The sequence below is a fragment of the Salvelinus fontinalis genome, chromosome 20, assembly GCF_029448725.1.
Source record: "Salvelinus fontinalis isolate EN_2023a chromosome 20, ASM2944872v1, whole genome shotgun sequence".
NCBI classification, from domain to species: Eukaryota; Metazoa; Chordata; class Actinopteri; order Salmoniformes; family Salmonidae; genus Salvelinus; species Salvelinus fontinalis.
The window spans coordinates 28,315,601-28,339,043 of record NC_074684.1 but is presented as its reverse complement, the minus strand read 5'-3'; the positions used below and the strand labels follow the sequence as shown (position 1 = coordinate 28,339,043).

The 23,443-nt window shown below is 62.5% G+C and overlaps 1 protein-coding gene across 1 annotated transcript in view; it reads right to left on the bottom strand.

Moving 5' to 3' along the window:
• LOC129817640 (lysophospholipid acyltransferase 2-like) overlaps positions 1-23,443 on the bottom strand; it is a 104,834-nt gene that overhangs the window by 20,840 nt on the left and 60,551 nt on the right. Inside the window, exons 4-5 of the mRNA XM_055873089.1 lie at positions 3,917-4,012; positions 2,916-2,971 (exon numbers count right to left, since the gene is read on the bottom strand). Coding sequence (XP_055729064.1) covers positions 2,916-2,971; positions 3,917-4,012 — 152 coding nt within the window. The remainder of the gene's footprint in view (positions 1-2,915; positions 2,972-3,916; positions 4,013-23,443) is intronic.

Sequence of the window (23,443 nt, the reverse complement as noted above, 5' to 3'; positions counted from 1 at the left end):
GGCAAGACAGCACAAACAGATCTGGGACCAGGCTAGATGTCCCTAGCATCTGTCACAGGCCTTCACCTAGGTGAAGGAAGCCAGGGAGCAGAGTCTACTTTGTCTCTCACACACACACACACTCCCACCCCAGAAATGTCTGGGAACTTGCAGTGCCTTGGTGGAAGAGTGGGGTAACATCTCGCAGCAAGAACTGGCAAATCTGGTGTAGTCCATGAGGAGGAGATGCACTGCAGTACTTAATGCAGCTGGTGGCCACACCAGATACTGACTGTTACTTTTGATTTTGACCCCCCTTTTGTTCAGGAACACATTATTCCATTTCTGTTAGTCACATGTCTGTGGAACTTGTTCAGTTTATGTCTCAGTTGTTGAATCTTGCTATGTTCATACAAATATTTACACATGTTAAGTTTGCTGAAAATAAACACAGTTGACAGTGAGAGGACGTTTATTTTTTTGCTGAGTTTACATACATACTGTACATAGATACAGGTAACTGCCAAAATAATGCAAACACTTGAGTAAATGAGGGATTCAAAGTACATTAAAAGCAGGTGCTTTTAGGTGTGGTGTAGGTGTAGGTGTGGTTCCTGAGTTAATTAAGCAATTCACTTCCCAGCATGCTTAGGGTCATGTATAAAAATGCTGAGCAGGCCATTCTTTTGGCTATTCTTTTTTCTACCATGCGTCTGCCCCAATAAGATAACAATATCCCCATCCACAGGGGAGGAGTGGTCACTGAATGGTTTAATGAGCATGAAAACAATGTAAACCCTGTGCCATGGTCGTCTCAGTCACCAGATCTCCCTCAACCCAATTGAACACTTATGGAAGACTCTGGAGCAGTGCCAGAGATGGCGTTTTCTACCACCATCAGCAAAACACTAAATTATGGAATTTCTCATGGAAGAATGGTTTCGAATCCCTCCGATAGAGTTCCAGACACTTGTAGAATCTATGCCAAGTTGCATTGAAGCTGTTCTGGCTCGTGGTGCCCAACGCCCTATTAAGACACTTTATGTTGGTGTTTCCTTTACTTTGGCAGTTACTTGTAGATAGGAGAATGTAGCGCAGGGTTCAAGGATAATAGGTGTAATGCAATATAACGTAGGAGGAGGATGGGGAAAAAGCAGGAGGGAGAGAGAGAGGCACCACAGGGGATCCAACAGGATCAAGAAATGCAGCTTGGAGCGTCATGTGACACGTGAGACCAGTGGTTCCCAACTCCTGTCCTCCAGTTTTCCCCACACCGGATTCAACTTGTCAACGAATCATCAAGCCCTCAATGAGTTGAATCAGCTGTGTTTGTCCAAGGCTACAAAGAAAAAATGTGCTGTTGGGATCTACTGGAGGACTGGAGTTGGGAAACACTGTTCCAGAGCAGAGCGAGTCACCGTGTGTGTGTAGCTATTCTTTTTGAGAAACTATTGAATCTTATTCTCTCAAACATACTTTCTATTCTGCTTTCTTTCTCTCTTTTACCTTCTCTTCGTTCAGTTATCAGAGTACAATAGAAACAGTGTGCTCACAAACAATACAACCGTATGATCCAACTCCTCCACATCTCTATGGAAAAATAGAGATGGTATGTGAGATATTCCAGCCATGTGGGCATTGTGATGTGAGGAATACCCCATGTTACTAAAGTTTCCTTCCTTTTCATCCATCTGACTTCAGAGGAAGAGACATGTGACTAATCCAGAAATACACTGAACAAAAATATAAATGCAAAATGTAAAGTGTTGGTCCCATGTTTCAAGAGCTGAAATAAAAGATCCCAGAAATGTTCCATACAAACAAAAAACTTATTTCTCTCACATTTTGTTTACATCCCTGTTAGTGAGCATTTCTCCTTTGTCAAGATAATCCATCCACCTGAAAGGTGTGGCAAATCAAGAAGCCGATTAAACAGCATGATCATTACACAGGTGCACCTTGTGCTGGGGACAAAAGGCCACTCTAAAATGTGCAGTTTTGTCACACATGTTAATTTCTCTACCATGAGCTGCCTCCAACGTTGTTTTTAATCATTTGGCAGTACGTCCAAACGGCCTCACAACCACAGACCAAGTGTATGGCAACGTGTGAGCGAGCGGTTTGCTGATGTCAACGTTGTGAACAGAGTGCCCCATGGTGGTGGTGGGGTTATGGTATGGGCAGACATAAGCGACGGACAACTAACACAATTAACTTTATCCACAGGAGGTTGATGGCACCATATTTGGGGAGGACAGACTCGTGGTAATAGCTGGAGCGGAATTAGTGGAATGGTATCAAATACATCAAACACATGGTGTCCATGTGTTTGATGCCATTCTATTTGATCCGTTACAGACATTATTATTAGCCGTCCTCCCCTCAGCAGCCTCCATTTTATCAATGGCAATTTGAATGCACAGAGATAACTATATGAGATCCTGAGGCCCATTGTCATGCCATTCATCCACCGCAATCAGCATGATAATGTCGAAAGGATCTGTACACAATTCCCGGAAGCTGAAAATGTCCCAGTTCACCAGACATGTCACCCATTAAGCATGTTTGGAATGCTCTGGATTGATTTGTACGACAGCGTATTCCAGTTCCCACCAATATACAGCAACTTCGCACAGCCATTGAAGAGGAGTCAGACAACATTTCTCAGGCCACAATCAACAGGCTGATCATCTCTATGCGAAAGAGATGTCGCACTGCATGGGGTAAAGGGTAGTCACACCAGATACTGACTGGTTTTCTGATCCACGCCCCTACTTTTTTTTTTTAAGGTTTCTGTGACCAACAGATGCATTGCTGTATTCCCAGTCATGTGAAATCCATTGATTAGGGCCTAATACATTTTTGCATGTTGCGGTTATATTTTTGATGAGTATATATACACTCCATGTCTGGTTTGAAGAAAATAAGCTTCTTACCATCATGGATTTCAAACGCCAAACTGGTGATCTTCTGTGTTATCACCATCATAGGCCTGAGAGAGACAGAGAGAAAGAGAGAGAGCGAGAGAGAGAAGGAGAGAGTGAGAGAGAGAGGGAGAGAGAGAAAGAGAGCGAGGGAGAGCGAGAGATGGAAATAGAAAAAGATGGAGAGAGAGAGAGAGAGGGAGGGAGGGGGAAGGAGAGAGAGAGAGGGAGAGAGATGGAAATAGAAAAATATGGAGAAAAAAGAGAGAGAGAGAGAAAGAGAGAGAGAGAAAGAGAAAGAGAAAGAGAGAAAGAGAAAGAGAAAGAGAAAGAGAAAGAGAAAGAGAGAAAGAGGGAGAGAGAAAGAGGGAGAGCGAGAGAGGGAGAGAGAAAGAGGGAGAGCGAGAGAGGGAGAGAGAAAGAGGGAGAGCGAGAGAGGGAGAGAGAAAGAGGGAGAGCGAGAGAGGGAGAGAGAAAGAGGGAGAGCGAGAGAGGGAGAGAGAAAGAGGGAGAGCGAGAGAGGGAGAGAGAAAGAGGGAGAGCGAGAGAGGGAGAGAGAAAGAGGGAGAGCGAGAGAGGGAGAGAGAAAGAGGGAGAGCGAGAGAGGGAGAGAGAAAGAGGGAGAGCGAGAGAGGGAGAGAGAAAGAGGGAGAGCGAGAGAGGGAGAGAGAAAGAGGGAGAGCGAGAGAGGGAGAGAGAAAGAGGGAGAGCGAGAGAGGGAGAGAGAAAGAGGGAGAGCGAGAGAGGGAGAGAGAAAGAGGGAGAGCGAGAGAGGGAGAGAGAAAGAGGGAGAGCGAGAGAGGGAGCAGTATGAAAGAGAGAGAAGGGGGAAAGGGAATAAGAGAGTTATCATGAAAAAAAAGCTATAGTCGTTTATAAAGCTGTCCCATTAATTCAGGCATGGTTTCGCACAGTCTTCCAACACAATGTTAAATGAGGACATCAGGGCACTGTATTACTCCACCCAAGCCCTGACCCAAACCCACAGACGGAGAGAAAAAGAGAAGTCTTACCCTGTGAAGTCAGCAGAGTACATGCCATAGTCGAAGACGTACACACGTGTGATCTGACAGAAGCTGAGATAGCCCAGGGCTACCACCAGACAGTACCTGAGGTAAAATATACAGACAGACAAAATCACTATAGTTCACTACAGTAAGCTAGATGAACATCTATGTACACTTATGTAAGTAGTTCGTATTTTATTAGGATTCCCATTAGCTGTTGTGAAAGCAGCAGCTACTCTTCCTAGGGTCCACACAAAACATGAAATAATACAGAACATTAATAGACAACAACATCAAGGACAGAACTACATACATTTAAAAAATGTACACTTGGCCTTCATATGAATACGTACACACAAACTAACTAGGTCAAATAGGGAAGAGGAGTTGTGCTGTGAGGTGTTTTTTAAACCAGGTTTGCTGTTCATTTGAGCAATATGAGATGGAAGGGAGTTCCATGCAATAATGGCTCTATATAATACAGTCCGCTTTCTGGAATTTGTTGTGGATTTAGCAGCAAATGTATAGCCTCAATTTCCAATCTTCCACATCCATTCATGTAATATTTTGTAAACAGTTGTCTGAGTTGTGAAACTAGCATTGATTTGCTTCTTAATCAATTCCTTCAGTGTAGGAAAACAGCAAAGATATTTATGTAGCTGTGATCGTCTTCATGATCGGCAGGTAGCCTAGTGGTTAGAGCGCCGGGCCAGTAACCGAAAGGTTGCTGGATCGAATCCCCGAGCTGACAAGGTAAAAATATGTAGTTTTGCCCCCGAACAAGGCTGTTAACCCACTGTTCCCTGGGCGCCGAAGACGTGGATGTCGATTAAGGCAGCCCCCCGCACCTCTCTGATTCAGAGGGGTTAGGTTAAATGGGGAAGGCACATTTCAGTTGAATACATTCAGTTGTACAACTGACTAGGTATCCCTGTTTCCCTGATGATCTGAAGAGGACAATAAGTATGATGTGGTGCTGTGGGGATGTGGTGCGGTCTGCTGTGGGGATGTGGTGCGGTCTGCTGTGGGGATGTGGTGCTGTGGTGAGGTCCGCTGTGGGGATGTGGTGCGGTCCGCTGTGGGGATGGGGTGCTGTGGGGATGTGATGCGGTCCGCTGCGGGGTTGTGGTGCGGTCCGCTGCGGGGTTGTGGTGCGGTCCGCTGCGGGGATGTGGTGCGGTCCGCTGCGGGGATGTGGTGCTGTGGGGATGTGGTGCTGTGGTGCTGTGGGGATGTGGTGAGGTCCGCTGTGGGGATGTGGTGCTGTGGGGATGTGGTGCGGTCCGCTGTGGGGATGTGGTGCTGTGGGGATGTGGTGCGGTCCGCTGTGGGGATGTGGTGCGGTCCGCTGTGGGGATGTGGTGCGGTCCACTGTGGGGATGTGGTGTGGTGCGGTCCGCTGTGGGGATGTGGTGTGGTGCGGTCCGCTGTGGGGATGTGGTGTGGTGCGGTCCGCTGTGGGGATGTGGTGCGGTCCGCTGTGGGGATGTGGTGCGGTCTGCTGTGGTGCTGTGGGGATGTGGTGCGGTGGGGATGTGGTGCGGTCCGCTGTGGGGATGTGGTGCGGTCTGCTGTGGTGCTGTGGGGATGTGGTGCTGTGGGGATGTGGTGCGGCCCGCGTGGGGATGTGGTGCGGTCTGCATGTGGTGCGGTCCGCTGTGGGGATGTGGTGCGGTCTGCTGTGGTGCTGTGGGGATGTGGTGCGGTGGGGATGTGGTGCGGTCTGCTGTGGTGCTGTGGGGATGTGGTGCGGTGGGGATGTGGTGCGGTCTGCTGTGGGGATGTGGTGCGGTCTGCTGTGGGGATGTGGTGCGGTCTGCTGTGGGGATGTGGTGCTGTGGTGAGGTCCGCTGTGGGGATGTGGTGCGGTCCGCTGTGGGGATGTGGTGATGTCCGCTGTGGGGATGTGGTGCTGTGGGGATGTGGTGCGGTCCGCTGCGGGGTTGTGGTGCGGTCCGCTGCGGGGATGTGGTGCGGTCCGCTGCGGGGATGTGGTGCGGTCCGCTGCGGGGATGTGGTGCTGCGGGGATGTGGTGCTGCGGGGATGTGGTGCTGTGGGGACGTGGTGCGGTCTGCTGTGGGGACGTGGTGCGGTCTGCTGTGGGGACGTGGTGCTGTGGGGATGTGGTGCGGTCTGCTGTGGGGATGTGGTGCGGTCTGCTGTGGGGATGTGGTGCGGTCTGCTGTGGGGATGTGGTGCTGTGGTGCGGTCCGCTGCGGGGATGTGGTGCGGTCCGCTGCGGGGATGTGGTGCTGTGGTGAGGTCCGCTGTGGGGATGTGGTGCGGTCCGCTGTGGGGATGTGGTGCGGTCCGCTGTGGGGATGTGGTGCTCTGGGGATGAGGTGCGGTCCGCTGCGGGGTTGTGGTGCGGTCCGCTGCGGGGATGTGGTGCGGTCCGCTGCGGGGATGTGGTGCGGTCCGCTGCGGGGATGTGGTGCGGTCCGCTGCGGGGATGTGGTGCGGTCCGCTGCGGGGATGTGGTGAGGTCCGCTGCGGGGATGTGGTGCTGTGGTGAGGTCCGCTGCGGGGATGTGGTGCGGTCCGCTGCGGGGATGTGGTGCGGTCCGCTGTGGGGATGTGGTGCTGTGGATATGTGGTGCGGTCCGCTGCGGGGTTGTGGTGCGGTCCGCTGCGGGGATGTGGTGCTGTGGGGATGTGGTGCTGTCCGCTGCGGGGATGTGGTGCTGCGGGGATGTGGTGCTGCGGGGATGTGGTGCTGCGGGGATGTGGTGCTGCAGGGATGTGGTGCTGCAGGGATGTGGTGCTGCGGGGATGTGGTGCTGAGGGGATGTGGTGCTGCGGGGATGTGGTGCGGTCCGCTGTGGGGATGTGGTGCGGTCCGCTGTGGGGATGTGGTGAGGTCCGCTGTGGGGATGTGGTGCGGTCCGCTGTGGGGATGTGGTGCGGTCCGCTGTGGGGATGTGGTGCGGTCCGCTGTGGGGATGTGGTGAGGTCCGCTGTGGGGATGTGGTGCGGTCTGCTGTGGGGATGTGGTGCTGTGGGGATGTGGTGAGGTCTGCTGTGGGGATGTGGTGCTGTGGGGATGTGGTGCGGTCTGCTGTGGGGATGTGGTGCTGTGGGGATGTGGTGCGGTCTGCTGTGGGGATGTGGTGCGGTCCGCTGTGGGGATGTGGTGCGGTCTGCTGTGGGGATGTGGTGCGGTCTGCTGTGGGGATGTGGTGCTGTGGGGATGTGGTGCGGTCCGCTGTGGGGATGTGGTGCGGTCCGCTGTGGGGATGTGGTGCGGTCTGCTGTGGGGATGTGGTGCGGTCCACTGTGGGGATGTGGTGCGGTCTGCTGTGGGGATGTGGTGCTGTGGGGATGTGGTGCGGTCCGCTGTGGGGATGTGGTGCTGTGGGGATGTGGGGATGTGGTGCGGTCCGCTGTGGGGATGTGGTGCGGTCCGCTGTGGGGATGTGGTGCTGTGGGGATGTGGTGCGGTCCGCTGTGGGGATGTGGTGCGGTCTGCTGTGGGGATGTGGTGCGGTCTGCTGTGGGGATGTGGTGCTGTGGGGATGTGGTGCGGTCCGCTGTGGGGATGTGGTGCTGTGGGGATGTGGGGATGTGGTGCGGTCCGCTGTGGGGATGTGGTGCGGTCCGCTGTGGGGATGTGGTGCGGTCCGCTGTGGGGATGTGGTGCGGTCCGCTGTGGGGATGTGGTGCGGTCTGCTGTGGGGATGTGGTGCTGTGGGGATGTGGTGCGGTCCGCTGTGGGGATGTGGTGCGGTCTGCTGTGGGGATGTGGTGCGGTCCGCTGTGTGGATGTGGTGCGGTCTGCTGTGGGGATGTGGTGCTGTGGGGATGTGGTGCGGTCCGCTGTGGGGATGTGGTGCGGTCCGCTGTGGGGATGTGGTGCGGTCTGCTGTGGGGATGTGGTGCGGTCTGCTGTGGGGATGTGGTGCTGTGGGGATGTGGTGCGGTCTGCTGTGGGGATGTGGTGCGGTCCGCTGTGGGGATGTGGTGCGGTGGGGATGTGGTGCTGTGGGGATGTGGTGCTGTGGGGATGTGGTGCGGTCTGCTGTGGGGATGTGGTGCGGTCCGCTGTGGGGATGTGGTGCGGTCCGCTGTGGGGATGTGGTGCTGTGGGGATGTGGTGCGGTCCGCTGTGGGGATGTGGTGCGGTCCGCTGTGGGGATGTGGTGCGGTCTGCTGTGGGGATGTGGTGCTGTGGGGATGTGGTGCGGTCTGCTGTGGGGATGTGGTGCTGTGGGGATGTGGTGCGGTCTGCTGTGGGGATGTGGTGCTGTGGGGATGTGGTGCGGTCTGCTGTGGGGATGTGGTGCGGTCCGCTGTGGGGATGTGGTGCGGTCTGCTGTGGGGATGTGGTGCTGTGGGGATGTGGTGCGGTCCGCTGTGGGGATGTGGTGCGGTCCGCTGTGGGGATGTGGTGCGGTCCGCTGTGGGGATGTGGTGCGGTCCGCTGTGGGGATGTGGTGCGGTCTGCTGTGGGGATGTGGTGCTGTGGGGATGTGGTGCGGTCCGCTGTGGGGATGTGGTGCTGTGGGGATGTGGGGATGTGGTGCGGTCCGCTGTGGGGATGTGGTGCTGTGGGGATGTGGTGCGGTCCGCTGTGGGGATGTGGTGCGGTCTGCTGTGGGGATGTGGTGCGGTCCGCTGTGTGGATGTGGTGCGGTCTGCTGTGGGGATGTGGTGCTGTGGGGATGTGGTGCGGTCCGCTGTGGGGATGTGGTGCGGTCCGCTGTGGGGATGTGGTGCGGTCTGCTGTGGGGATGTGGTGCGGTCTGCTGTGGGGATGTGGTGCTGTGGGGATGTGGTGCGGTCTGCTGTGGGGATGTGGTGCGGTCTGCTGTGGGGATGTGGTGCGGTGGGGATGTGGTGCGGTGGGGATGTGGTGCGGTCTGCTGTGGGGATGTGGTGCGGTCCGCTGTGGGGATGTGGTGCGGTCCGCTGTGGGGATGTGGTGCTGTGGGGATGTGGTGCGGTCCGCTGTGGGGATGTGGTGCGGTCCGCTGTGGGGATGTGGTGCGGTCCGCTGTGGGGATGTGGTGCGGTCTGCTGTGGGGATGTGGTGCGGTCTGCTGTGGGGATGTGGTGCTGTGGGGATGTGGTGCAGTCTGCTGTGGGGATGTGGTGCGGTCTGCTGTGGGGATGTGGTGCGGTGGGGATGTGGTGCTGTGGGGATGTGGTGCGGTCCGCTGTGGGGATGTGGTGCGGTCCGCTGTGGGGATGTGGTGCTGTGGGGATGTGGTGCTGTCCGCTGTGGGGATGTGGTGCGGTCCGCTGTGGGGATGTGGTGCTGTGGGGATGTGGTGCTGTCCGCTGTGGGGATGTGGTGCGGTCCGCTTTGGGGATGTGGTGCTGTGGGGATGTGGTGCTGTCTGCTGTGGGGATGTGGTGCTGTGGGGATGTGGTGCTGTGGGGATGTGGTGCTGTGGTGCGGTCTGCTGTGGGGATGTGGTGCGGTCTGCTGTGGGGATGTGGTGCGGTCTGCTGTGGGGATGTGGTGCGGTCTGCTGTGGGGATGTGGTGCGTTCTGCTGTGGGGATGTGGTGCTGTGGGGATGTGGTGCTGTGGGGATGTGGTGCTGTGGGGATGTGGTGCTGTGGGGATGTGGTGCTGTGGGGATGTGGTGCTGTGGGGATGTGGTGCTGTGGGGACGTGGTGCTGTGGGGACGTGGTGCTGTGGGGACGTGGTGCTGTGGGGACGTGGTGCTGTGGGGACGTGGTGCGGTCTGCTGTGGGGACGTGGTGCGGTCTGCTGTGGGGACGTGGTGCGGTCTGCTGTGGGGATGTGGTGCGGTCTGCTGTGGGGATGTGGTGCGGTCTGCTGTGGGGATGTGGTGCGGTCTGCTGTGGGGATGTGGTGCGGTCTGCTGTGGGGATGTGGTGCGGTCTGCTGTGGGGATGTGGTGCGGTCTGCTGTGGGGATGTGGTGCGGTCTGCTGTGGGGATGTGGTGCGGCCTGCTGTGGGGATGTGGTGCTGTGGGGATGTGGGGATGTGGTGCGGTCCGCTGTGGGGATGTGGTGCGGTCCGCTGTGGGGATGTGGTGCGGTCCGCTGTGGGGATGTGGTGCGGTCCGCTGTGGGGATGTGGTGCGGTCCGCTGTGGGGATGTGGTGCGGTCCGCTGTGGGGATGTGGTGCGGTCCGCTGTGGGGATGTGGTGCGGTCCGCTGTGGGGATGTGGTGCGGTCCGCTGTGGGGATGTGGTGCGGTCCGCTGTGGGGATGTGGTGCGGTCCGCTGTGGGGATGTGGTGCGGTCCGCTGTGGGGATGTGGTGCGGTCCGCTGTGGGGATGTGGTGCGGTCCGCTGTGGGGATGTGGTGCGGTCCGCTGTGGGGATGTGGTGCGGTCCGCTGTGGGGATGTGGTGCGGTCCGCTGTGGGGATGTGGTGCGGTCCGCTGTGGGGATGTGGTGCGGTCCGCTGTGGGGATGTGGTGCGGTCTGCTGTGGGGATGTGGTGCTGTGGGGATGTGGTGCGGTCTGCTGTGGGGATGTGGTGCTGTGGGGATGTGGTGCGGTCTGCTGTGGGGATGTGGTGCGGTCCGCTGTGGGGATGTGGTGCGGTCTGCTGTGGGGATGTGGTGCTGTGGGGATGTGGTGCTGTGGGGATGTGGTGCGGTCCGCTGTGGGGATGTGGTGCGGTCCGCTGTGGGGATGTGGTGCGGTCCGCTGTGGGGATGTGGTGCGGTCCGCTGTGGGGATGTGGTGCGGTCCGCTGTGGGGATGTGGTGCTGTGGGGATGTGGTGCGGTCCGCTGTGGGGATGTGGTGCTGTGGGGATGTGGGGATGTGGTGCGGTCCGCTGTGGGGATGTGGTGCGGTCCGCTGTGGGGATGTGGTGCGGTCCGCTGTGGGGATGTGGTGCGGTCCGCTGTGGGGATGTGGTGCGGTCCGCTGTGGTGATGTGGTGCGGTCCGCTGTGGGGATGTGGTGCGGTCCGCTGTGGGGATGTGGTGCGGTCCGCTGTGGGGATGTGGTGTGGTGCGGTCCGCTGTGGGGATGTGGTGCGGTCCGCTGTGGGGATGTGGTGCGGTCCGCTGTGGGGATGTGGTGCGGTCCGCTGTGGGGATGTGGTGCGGTCCGCTGTGGGGATGTGGTGCGGTCCGCTGTGGGGATGTGGTGCGGTCCGCTGTGGGGATGTGGTGCGGTCCGCTGTGGGGATGTGGTGCGGTCCGCTGTGGGGATGTGGTGCGGTCCGCTGTGGGGATGTGGTGCGGTCCGCTGTGGGGATGTGGTGCGGTCTGCATGTGGTGCGGTCCGCTGTGGGGATGTGGTGCGGTCTGCTGTGGTGCTGTGGGGATGTGGTGCGGTGGGGATGTGGTGCGGTCTGCTGTGGTGCTGTGGGGATGTGGTGCGGTGGGGATGTGGTGCGGTCTGCTGTGGGGATGTGGTGCGGTCTGCTGTGGGGATGTGGTGCGGTCTGCTGTGGGGATGTGGTGCGGTCTGCTGTGGGGATGTGGTGCTGTGGTGAGGTCCGCTGTGGGGATGTGGTGCGGTCCGCTGTGGGGATGTGGTGCGGTCCGCTGTGGGGATGTGGTGCTGTGGGGATGTGGTGCGGTCCGCTGCGGGGTTGTGGTGCGGTCCGCTGCGGGGATGTGGTGCGGTCCGCTGCGGGGATGTGGTGCGGTCCGCTGCGGGGATGTGGTGCTGCGGGGATGTGGTGCTGCGGGGATGTGGTGCTGCGGGGATGTGGTGCTGCGGGGATGTGGTGCTGTGGGGACGTGGTGCGGTCTGCTGTGGGGACGTGGTGCGGTCTGCTGTGGGGACGTGGTGCTGTGGGGATGTGGTGCGGTCTGCTGTGGGGATGTGGTGCGGTCTGCTGTGGGGATGTGGTGCGGTCTGCTGTGGGGATGTGGTGCGGTCTGCTGTGGGGATGTGGTGCTGTGGTGCGGTCCGCTGCGGGGATGTGGTGCGGTCCGCTGCGGGGATGTGGTGCGGTCCGCTGCGGGGATGTGGTGCTGTGGTGAGGTCCGCTGTGGGGATGTGGTGCGGTCCGCTGTGGGGATGTGGTGCGGTCCGCTGTGGGGATGTGGTGCTCTGGGGATGAGGTGCGGTCCGCTGCGGGGTTGTGGTGCGGTCCGCTGCGGGGATGTGGTGCGGTCCGCTGCGGGGATGTGGTGCGGTCCGCTGCGGGGATGTGGTGCGGTCCGCTGCGGGGATGTGGTGCGGTCCGCTGCGGGGATGTGGTGCTGTGGTGCGGTCCGCTGCGGGGATGTGGTGCTGTGGTGCGGTCCGCTGCGGGGATGTGGTGCTGTGGTGAGGTCCGCTGCGGGGATGTGGTGCGGTCCGCTGTGGGGATGTGGTGCGGTCCGCTGTGGGGATGTGGTGCTGTGGGGATGTGGTGGGGATGTGGTGCGGTCCGCTGCGGGGTTGTGGTGCGGTCCGCTGCGGGGATGTGGTGTGGTCCGCTGCGGGGATGTGGTGCGGTCCGCTGCGGGGATGTGGTGCGGTCCGCTGCGGGGATGTGGTGCGGTCAACTGCGGGGATGTGGTGCTGCCCGCTGCGGGGATGTGGTGCTGCGGGGATGTGGTGCTGCGGGGATGTGGTGCTGCGGGGATGTGGTGCTGCGGGGATGTGGTGCGGTCTGCTGCGGGGATGTGGTGCGGTCTGCTGTGGGGATGTGGTGCGGTCTGCTGTGGGGATGTGGTGCTGTGGGGATGTGGTGCGGTCTGCTGTGGGGATGTGGTGCGGTCTGCTGTGGGGATGTGGTGCGGTGGGGATGTGGTGCTGTGGGGATGTGGTGCGGTCTGCTGTGGGGATGTGGTGCGGTCCGCTGTGGGGATGTGGTGCAGTCCGCTGTGGGGATGTGGTGCTGTGGGGATGTGGTGCTGTCCGCTGTGGGGATGTGGTGCGGTCCGCTGTGGGGATGTGGTGCTGTGGGGATGTGGTGCTGTCCGCTGTGGGGATGTGGTGCGGTCCGCTGTGGGGATGTGGTGCTGTGGGGATGTGGTGCTGTCTGCTGTGGGGATGTGGTGCTGTGGGGATGTGGTGCTGTGGGGATGTGGTGCTGTGGGGATGTGGTGCTGTGGTGATGTGGTGCTGTGGTGCGGTCTGCTGTGGGGATGTGGTGCGGTCTGCTGTGGGGATGTGGTGCGGTCTGCTGTGGGGATGTGGTGCGGTCTGCTGTGGGGATGTGGTGCGGTCTGCTGTGGGGATGTGGTGCGTTCTGCTGTGGGGATGTGGTGCTGTGGGGATGTGGTGCTGTGGGGATGTGGTGCTGTTGGGGATGTGGTGCTGTGGGGATGTGGTGCTGTGGGGATGTGGTGCTGTGGGGACGTGGTGCTGTGGGGACGTGGTGCTGTGGGGACGTGGTGCTGTGGGGACGTGGTGCTGTGGGACGTGGTGCTGTGGGGACGTGGTGCTGTGGGGACGTGGTGCGGTCTGCTGTGGGGACGTGGTGCGGTCTGCTGTGGGGACGTGGTGCTGTGGGGATGTGGTGCGGTCTGCTGTGGGGATGTGGTGCGGTCTGCTGTGGGGACGTGGTGCGGTCTGCTGTGGGGACGTGGTGCTGTGGGGATGTGGTGCGGTCTGCTGTGGGGATGTGGTGCGGTCTGCTGTGGGGATGTGGTGCGGTCTGCTGTGGGGATGTGGTGCGGCCTGCTGTGGGGATGTGGTGCGGCCTGCTGTGGGGATGTGGTGCTGTGGGGATGTGGTGCTGTGGGGATGTGGTGCGGTCCGCTGTGGGGATGTGGTGCGGTCCGCTGTGGGGATGTGGTGCGGTCCGCTGTGGGGATGTGGTGCGGTCCGCTGTGGGGATGTGGTGCGGTCCGCTGTGGGGATGTGGTGCGGTCCGCTGTGGGGATGTGGTGCGGTCCGCTGTGGGGATGTGGTGCGGTCCGCTGTGGGGATGTGGTGCGGTCCGCTGTGGGGATGTGGTGCGGTCCGCTGTGGGGATGTGGTGCGGTCCGCTGTGGGGATGTGGTGCGGTCCGCTGTGGGGATGTGGTGCGGTCTGCTGTGGGGATGTGGTGCTGTGGGGATGTGGTGCGGTCTGCTGTGGGGATGTGGTGCTGTGGGGATGTGGTGCGGTCTGCTGTGGGGATGTGGTGCGGTCCGCTGTGGGGATGTGGTGCTGTCTGCTGTGGGGATGTGGTGCTGTCTGCTGTGGGGATGTGGTGCTGTCTGCTGTGGGGATGTGGTGCTGTGGGGATGTGGTGCGGTCCGCTGTGGGGATGTGGTGCGGTCTGCTGTGGGGATGTGGTGCAGTCCACTGTGGGGATGTGGTGCTGTGGGGATGTGGTGCGGTCCGCTGTGGGGATGTGGTGCTGTGGGGATGTGGTGCGGTCCGCTGTGGGGATGTGGTGCTGTGGGGATGTGGGGATGTGGTGCGGTCCGCTGTGGGGATGTGGTGCGGTCCGCTGTGGGGATGTGGTGCGGTCCGCTGTGGGGATGTGGTGCGGTCCGCTGTGGGGATGTGGTGCGGTCCGCTGTGGGGATGTGGTGCGTTCCGCTGTGGGGATGTGGTGCGTTCCGCTGTGGGGATGTGGTGCGGTCCGCTGTGGGGATGTGGTGCGGTCTGCTGTGGGGATGTGGTGCTGTGGGGATGTGGTGCGGTCTGCTGTGGGGATGTGGTGCTGTGGGGATGTGGTGCGGTCTGCTGTGGGGATGTGGTGCGGTCCGCTGTGGGGATGTGGTGCGGTCTGCTGTGGGGATGTGGTGCTGTCTGCTGTGGGGATGTGGTGCTGTGGGGATGTGGTGCGGTCCGCTGTGGGGATGTGGTGCGGTCTGCTGTGGGGATGTGGTGCAGTCCACTGTGGGGATGTGGTGCTGTGGGGATGTGGTGCAGTCCGCTGTGGGGATGTGGTGCTGTGGGGATGTGGTGCGGTCCGCTGTGGGGATGTGGTGCTGTGGGGATGTGGGGATGTGGTGCGGTCCGCTGTGGGGATGTGGTGCGGTCCGCTGTGGGGATGTGGTGCGGTCCGCTGTGGGGATGTGGTGCGGTCCGCTGTGGGGATGTGGTGCGGTCCGCTGTGGTGATGTGGTGCGGTCCGCTGTGGTGATGTGGTGCGGTCCGCTGTGGGGATGTGGTGTGGTGCGGTCCGCTGTGGGGATGTGGTGCGGTCCGCTGTGGGGATGTGGTGCGGTCCGCTGTGGGGATGTGGTGCGGTCCGCTGTGGGGATGTGGTGCGGTCCGCTGTGGGGATGTGGTGCGGTCCGCTGTGGGGATGTGGTGCGGTCCGCTGTGGGGATGTGGTGCGGTCCGCTGTGGGGATGTGGTGCGGTCCGCTGTGGGGATGTGGTGCGGTCCGCTGTGGGGATGTGGTGCGGTCCGCTGTGGGGATGTGGTGCGGTCTGCATGTGGTGCGGTCCGCTGTGGGGATGTGGTGCGGTCTGCTGTGGTGCTGTGGGGATGTGGTGCGGTGGGGATGTGGTGCGGTCTGCTGTGGTGCTGTGGGGATGTGGTGCGGTGGGGATGTGGTGCGGTCTGCTGTGGGGATGTGGTGCGGTCTGCTGTGGGGATGTGGTGCGGTCTGCTGTGGGGATGTGGTGCTGTGGTGAGGTCCGCTGTGGGGATGTGGTGCGGTCCGCTGTGGGGATGTGGTGCGGTCCGCTGTGGGGATGTGGTGCTGTGGGGATGTGGTGCGGTCCGCTGCGGGGTTGTGGTGCGGTCCGCTGCGGGGATGTGGTGCGGTCCGCTGCGGGGATGTGGTGCGGTCCGCTGCGGGGATGTGGTGCTGCGGGGATGTGGTGCTGCGGGGATGTGGTGCTGCGGGGATGTGGTGCTGCGGGGATGTGGTGCTGTGGGGATGTGGTGCTGTGGGGACGTGGTGCGGTCTGCTGTGGGGACGTGGTGCGGTCTGCTGTGGGGACGTGGTGCTGTGGGGATGTGGTGCGGTCTGCTGTGGGGATGTGGTGCGGTCTGCTGTGGGGATGTGGTGCGGTCTGCTGTGGGGATGTGGTGCTGTGGTGCGGTCCGCTGCGGGGATGTGGTGCTGTGGTGAGGTCCGCTGTGGGGATGTGGTGCGGTCCGCTGTGGGGATGTGGTGCTCTGGGGATGAGGTGCGGTCCGCTGCGGGGTTGTGGTGCGGTCCGCTGCGGGGATGTGGTGCGGTCCGCTGCGGGGATGTGGTGCGGTCCGCTGCGGGGATGTGGTGCGGTCCGCTGCGGGGATGTGGTGCGGTCCGCTGCGGGGATGTGGTGCGGTCCGCTGCGGGGATGTGGTGCGGTCCGCTGCGGGGATGTGGTGCTGTGGTGAGGTCCGCTGCGGGGATGTGGTGCGGTCCGCTGCGGGGATGTGGTGCGGTCCGCTGTGGGGATGTGGTGCTGTGGGGATGTGGTGCGGTCCGCTGCGGGGTTGTGGTGCGGTCCGCTGCGGGGATGTGGTGCGGTCCGCTGTGGGGATGTGGTGCGGTCCGCTGTGGGGATGTGGTGCGGTCTGCTGTGGGGATGTGGTGCGTTCTGCTGTGGGGATGTGGTGCTGTGGGGATGTGGTGCTGTGGTGCTGTGGTGCTGTGGGGATGTGGTGCTGTGGGGATGTGGTGCTGTGGGGATGTGGTGCTGTGGGGACGTGGTGCTGTGGGGACGTGGTGCTGTGGGGACGTGGTGCTGTGGGGACGTGGTGCTGTGGGGACGTGGTGCTGTGGGGACGTGGTGCGGTCTGGTGTCGGGACGTGGTGCGGTCTGCTGTGGGGACGTGGTGCTGTGGGGATGTGGTGCGGTCTGCTGTGGGGATGTGGTGCGGTCTGCTGTGGGGATGTGGTGCGGTCTGCTGTGGGGATGTGGTGCGGTCTGCTGTGGGGATGTGGTGCGGTCTGCTGTGGGGATGTGGTGCGGTCTGCTGTGGGGATGTGGTGCGGTCTGCTGTGGGGATGTGGTGCGGTCTGCTGTGGGGATGTGGTGCGGTCTGCTGTGGGGATGTGGTGCGGTCTGCTGTGGGGATGTGGTGCGGTCCGCTGTGGGGATGTGGTGCGGTCCGCTGTGGGGTTGTGGTGCGGTCCGCTGTGGGGATGTGGTGCGGTCCGCTGTGGGGATGTGGTGCGGTCCGCTGTGGGGATGTGGTGCGGTCCGCTGTGGGGATGTGGTGCGGTCCGCTGTGGGGATGTGGTGCGGTCCGCTGTGGGGATGTGGTGCGGTCCGCTGTGGGGATGTGGTGCGGTCCGCTGTGGGGATGTGGTGCGGTCCGCTGTGGGGATGTGGTGCGGTCCGCTGTGGGGATGTGGTGCGGTCCGCTGTGGGGATGTGGTGCGGTCCGCTGTGGGGATGTGGTGCGGTCTGCTGTGGGGATGTGGTGCTGTGGGGATGTGGTGCGGTCTGCTGTGGGGATGTGGTGCTGTGGGGATGTGGTGCGGTCTGCTGTGGGGATGTGGTGCGGTCCGCTGTGGGGATGTGGTGCGGTCCGCTGTGGGGATGTGGTGCTGTCTGCTGTGGGGATGTGGTGCTGTGGGGATGTGGTGCGGTCCGCTGTGGGGATGTGGTGCGGTGTGCTGTGGGGATGTGGTGCAGTCCACTGTGGGGATGTGGTGCTGTGGGGATGTGGTGCAGTCCGCTGTGGGGATGTGGTGCTGTGGGGATGTGGTGCGGTCCGCTGTGGGGATGTGGTGCTGTGGGGATGTGGGGATGTGGTGCGGTCCGCTGTGGGGATGTGGTGCGGTCCGCTGTGGGGATGTGGTGCGGTCCGCTGTGGGGATGTGGTGCGGTCCGCTGTGGGGATGTGGTGCGGTCCGCTGTGGTGATGTGGTGCGGTCCGCTGTGGGGATGTGGTGCGGTCCGCTGTGGGGATGTGGTGTGGTGCGGTCCGCTGTGGGGATGTGGTGTGGTGCGGTCCGCTGTGGGGATGTGGTGCGGTCCGCTGTGGGGATGTGGTGCGGTCCGCTGTGGGGATGTGGTGCGGTCCGCTGTGGGGATGTGGTGCGGTCCGCTGTGGGGATGTGGTGCGGTCCGCTGTGGGGATGTGGTGCGGTCCGCTGTGGGGATGTGGTGCGGTCCGCTGTGGGGATGTGGTGCGGTCCGCTGTGGGGATGTGGTGCGGTCCGCTGTGGGGATGTGGTGCGGTCCGCTGTGGGGATGTGGTGCGGTCTGCATGTGGTGCGGTCCGCTGTGGGGATGTGGTGCGGTCTGCTGTGGGGATGTGGTGCGGTGGGGATGTGGTGCGGTCTGCTGTGGTGCTGTGGGGATGTGGTGCGGTGGGGATGTGGTGCGGTCTGCTGTGGGGATGTGGTGCGGTCTGCTGTGGGGATGTGGTGCGGTCTGCTGTGGGGATGTGGTGCGGTCTGCTGTGGGGATGTGGTGCTGTGGTGAGGTCCGCTGTGGGGATGTGGTGCGGTCCGCTGTGGGGATGTGGTGCGGTCCGCTGTGGGGATGTGGTGCTGTGGGGATGTGGTGCGGTCCGCTGCGGGGTTGTGGTGCGGTCCGCTGCGGGGATGTGGTGCGGTCCGCTGCGGGGATGTGGTGCGGTCCGCTGCGGGGATGTGGTGCTGCGGGGATGTGGTGCTGCGGGGATGTGGTGCTGCGGGGATGTGGTGCTGCGGGGATGTGGTGCTGTGGGGACGTGGTGCGGTCTGCTGTGGGGACGTGGTGCGGTCTGCTGTGGGGACGTGGTGCTGTGGGGATGTGGTGCGGTCTGCTGTGGGGATGTGGTGCGGTCTGCTGTGGGGATGTGGTGCGGTCTGCTGTGGGGATGTGGTGCTGTGGTGCGGTCCGCTGCGGGGATGTGGTGCGGTCCGCTGCGGGGATGTGGTGCGGTCCGCTGCGGGGATGTGGTGCTGTGGTGAGGTCCGCTGTGGGGATGTGGTGCGGTCCGCTGTGGGGATGTGGTGCTCTGGGGATGAGGTGCGGTCCGCTGCGGGGTTGTGGTGCGGTCCGCTGCGGGGATGTGGTGCGGTCCGCTGCGGGGATGTGGTGCGGTCCGCTGCGGGGATGTGGTGCGGTCCGCTGCGGGGATGTGGTGCGGTCCGCTGCGGGGATGTGGTGCGGTCCGCTGCGGGGATGTGGTGCTGTGGTGAGGTCCGCTGCGGGGATGTGGTGCGGTCCGCTGTGGGGATGTGGTGCGGTCCGCTGTGGGGATGTGGTGCTGTGGGGATGTGGTGCGGTCCGCTGCGGGGTTGTGGTGCGGTCCGCTGCGGGGATGTGGTGCGGTCCGCTGCGGGGATGTGGTGCGGTCCGCTGCGGGGATGTGGTGCGGTCCGCTGCGGGGATGTGGTGCGGTCCGCTGCGGGGATGTGGTGCTGCGGGGATGTGGTGCTGCGGGGATGTGGTGCTGCGGGGATGTGGTGCTGCGGGGATGTGGTGCTGCCCGCTGTGGGGATGTGGTGCGGTCCGCTGTGGGGATGTGGTGCGGTCCGCTGTGGGGATGTGGTGCGGTCCGCTGTGGGGATGTGGTGCGGTCCGCTGTGGGGATGTGGTGCGGTCCGCTGTGGGGATGTGGTGCGGTCCGCTGTGGGGATGTGGTGCGGTCCGCTGTGGGGATGTGGTGCGGTCCGCTGTGGGGATGTGGTGCGGTCCGCTGTGGGGATGTGGTGCGGTCCGCTGTGGGGATGTGGTGCGGTCCGCTGTGGGGATGTGGTGAGGTCCGCTGTGGGGATGTGGTGCGGTCTGCTGTGGGGATGTGGTGCTGTGGGGATGTGGTGCGGTCTGCTGTGGGGATGTGGTGCTGTGGGGATGTGGTGCGGTCTGCTGTGGGGATGTGGTGCTGTGGGGATGTGGTGCGGTCTGCTGTGGGGATGTGGTGCGGTCCGCTGTGGGGATGTGGTGCGGTCTGCTGTGGGGATGTGGTGCGGTCTGCTGTGGGGATGTGGTGCGGTCTGCTGTGGGGATGTGGTGCTGTGGGGATGTGGTGCGGTCTGCTGTGGGGATGTGGTGCTGTGGGGATGTGGTGCGGTCCGCTGTGGGGATGTGGTGCGGTCCGCTGTGGGGATGTGGTGCGGTCCGCTGTGGGGATGTGGTGCTGTGGGGATGTGGTGCGGTCCGCTGTGGGGATGTGGTGCGGTCCGCTGTGGGGATGTGGTGCGGTCCGCTGTGGGGATGTGGTGCGGTCCGCTGTGGGGATGTGGTGCGGTCCGCTGTGGGGATGTGGTGCGGTCTGCTGTGGGGATGTGGTGCTGTGGGGATGTGGTGCGGTCCGCTGTGGGGATGTGGTGCGGTCTGCTGTGGGGATGTGGTGCGGTCTGCTGTGGGGATGTGGTGCTGTGGGGATGTGGTGCGGTCCGCTGTGGGGATGTGGTGCTGTGGGGATGTGGGGATGTGGTGCGGTCCGCTGTGGGGATGTGGTGCGGTCCGCTGTGGGGATGTGGTGCGGTCCGCTGTGGGGATGTGGTGCGGTCCGCTGTGGGGATGTGGTGCGGTCCGCTGTGGGGATGTGGTGCGGTCTGCTGTGGGGATGTGGTGCTGTGGGGATGTGGTGCGGTCCGCTGTGGGGATGTGGTGCTGTGGGGATGTGGGGATGTGGTGCGGTCCGCTGTGGGGATGTGGTGCGGTCCGCTGTGGGGATGTGGTGCGGTCCGCTGTGGGGATGTGGTGCGGTCTGCTGTGGGGATGTGGCGCTGTGGGGATGTGGTGCGGTCCGCTGTGTGGATGTGGTGCGGTCTGCTGTGGGGATGTGGTGCTGTGGGGATGTGGTGCGGTCCGCTGTGGGGATGTGGTGCGGTCCGCTGTGGGGATGTGGTGCGGTCTGCTGTGGGGATGTGGTGCGGTCTGCTGTGGGGATGTGGTGCTGTGGGGATGTGGTGCGGTCTGCTGTGGGGATGTGGTGCGGTCCGCTGTGGGGATGTGGTGCGGTGGGGATGTGGTGCTGTGGGGATGTGGTGCTGTGGGGATGTGGTGCGGTCTGCTGTGGGGATGTGGTGCGGTCCGCTGTGGGGATGTGGTGCGGTCCGCTGTGGGGATGTGGTGCTGTGGGGATGTGGTGCGGTCCGCTGTGGGGATGTGGTGCGGTCCGCTGTGGGGATGTGGTGCGGTCTGCTGTGGGGATGTGGTGCTGTGGGGATGTGGTGCGGTCTGCTGTGGGGATGTGGTGCTGTGGGGATGTGGTGCGGTCTGCTGTGGGGATGTGGTGCTGTGGGGATGTGGTGCGGTCTGCTGTGGGGATGTGGTGCGGTCCGCTGTGGGGATGTGGTGCGGTCTGCTGTGGGGATGTGGTGCTGTGGGGATGTGGTGCGGTCCGCTGTGGGGATGTGGTGCGGTCCGCTGTGGGGATGTGGTGCGGTCCGCTGTGGGGATGTGGTGCGTTCCGCTGTGGGGATGTGGTGCGGTCCGCTGTGGGGATGTGGTGCTGTGGGGATGTGGTGCGGTCCGCTGTGGGGATGTGGTGCTGTGGGGATGTGGGGATGTGGTGCGGTCCGCTGTGGGGATGTGGTGCGGTCCGCTGTGGGGATGTGGTGCGGTCCGCTGTGGGGATGTGGTGCTGTGGGGATGTGGTGCTGTGGGGATGTGGTGCGGTCCGCTGTGGGGATGTGGTGCGGTCTGCTGTGGGGATGTGGTGCTGTGGGGATGTGGTGCGGTCCGCTGTGGGGATGTGGTGCGGTCCGCTGTGGGGATGTGGTGCGGTCCGCTGTGGGGATGTGGTGCGGTCCGCTTTGGGGATGTGGTGCGGTCCGCTGTGGGGATGTGGTGCTGTGGGGATGTGGTGCTGTGGGGATGTGGTGCTGTCTGCTGTGGGGATGTGGTGCGGTGGGGATGTGGTGCTGTGGGGATGTGGTGCGGTCTGCTGTGGGGATGTGGTGCGGTCCGCTGTGGGGATGTGGTGCGGTCCGCTGTGGGGATGTGGTGCTGTGGGGATGTGGTGCGGTCCGCTGTGGGGATGTGGTGCGGTCCGCTGTGGGGATGTGGTGCGGTCCGCTGTGGGGATGTGGTGCGGTCCGCTGTGGGGATGTGGTGCGGTCCGCTGTGGGGATGTGGTGCGGTCCGCTGTGGGGATGTGGTGCTGTGGGGATGTGGTGCGGTCTGCTGTGGGGATGTGGTGCGGTCTGCTGTGGGGATGTGGTGCGGTCTGCTGTGGGGATGTGGTGCGGTGGGGATGTGGTGCTGTGGGGATGTGGTGCGGTCCGCTGTGGGGATGTGGTGCGGTCCGCTGTGGGGATGTGGTGCGGTCCGCTGTGGGGATGTGGTGCTGTGGGGATGTGGTGCTGTCCGCTGTGGGGATGTGGTGCGGTCCGCTGTGGGGATGTGGTGCTGTGGGGATGTGGTGCGGTCCGCTGTGGGGATGTGGTGCGGTCCGCTGTGGGGATGTGGTGCTGTGGGGATGTGGTGCTGTCCGCTGTGGGGATGTGGTGCTGTGGGGATGTGGTGCTGTGGGGATGTGGTGCTGTGGGGATGTGGTGCTGTGGTGCGGTCTGCTGTGGGGATGTGGTGCGGTCTGCTGTGGGGATGTGGTGCGGTCTGCTGTGGGGATGTGGTGCGGTCTGCTGTGGGGATGTGGTGCTGTGGGGATGTGGTGCTGTGGGGATGTGGTGCTGTGGGGATGTGGTGCTGTGGGGATGTGGTGCTGTGGGGATGTGGGGACGTGGTGCTGTGGGGACGTGGTGCGGTCTGCTGTGGGGACGTGGTGCGGTCTGCTGTGGGGACGTGGTGCTGTGGGGATGTGGTGCGGTCTGCTGTGGGGATGTGGTGCGGTCTGCTGTGGGGATGTGGTGCGGTCTGCTGTGGGGATGTGGTGCGGTCTGCTGTGGGGATGTGGTGCGGTCTGCTGTGGGGATGTGGTGCGGTCTGCTGTGGGGATGTGGTGCGGTCTGCTGTGGGGATGTGGTGCGGTCTGCTGTGGGGATGTGGTGCGGCCTGCTGTGGGGATGTGGTGCTGTGGAGATGTGGGGATGTGGTGCTGTGGGGATGTGGTGCGGTCCGCTGCGGGGTTGTGGTGCGGTCCGCTGCGGGGATGTGGTGCGGTCCGCTGCGGGGATGTGGTGCGGTCCGCTGCGGGGATGTGGTGCGGTCCGCTGTGGGGATGTGGTGCTGCGGGGATGTGGTGCTGCGGGGATGTGGTGCTGCGGGGATGTGGTGCTGTGGGGATGTGGTGCTGTGGGGATGCGGTCCGCTGTGGGGATGTGGTGCGGTCCGCTGTGGGGATGTGGTGCGGTCCGCTGTGGGGATGTGGTGCGGTCCGCTGTGGGGATGTGGTGCGGTCCGCTGTGGGGATGTGGTGCGGTCCGCTGTGGGGATGTGGTGCGGTCCGCTGTGGGGATGTGGTGCGGTCCGCTGTGGGGATGTGGTGCGGTCCGCTGTGGGGATGTGGTGCGGTCCGCTGTGGGGATGTGGTGCGGTCCGCTGTGCGGATGTGGTGCGGTCCGCTGTGGGGATGTGGTGCGGTCCGCTGTGGGGATGTGGTGCGGTCCGCTGTGGGGATGTGGTGCGGTCTGGATGTGGGGATGTGGTGCGGTCTGCTGTGGGGATGTGGTGCGGTCTGCTGTGGGGATGTGGTGGGGTCTGCTGTGGGGATGTGGTGCGGTCTGCTGTGGGGATGTGGTGCGGTCTGGATGTGGGGATGTGGTGCGGTCTGGATGTGGTGCTGCATGGTGTTCCCATGACCATTAACATGAATGATGAGTGGTCTGGTAACAGAGCCAAATGAGACTGCTACAGGGATATGTTACACTACACAGCCTCTGCATTACTGCCAGTAAAAAAGAGACAAGGGGGAA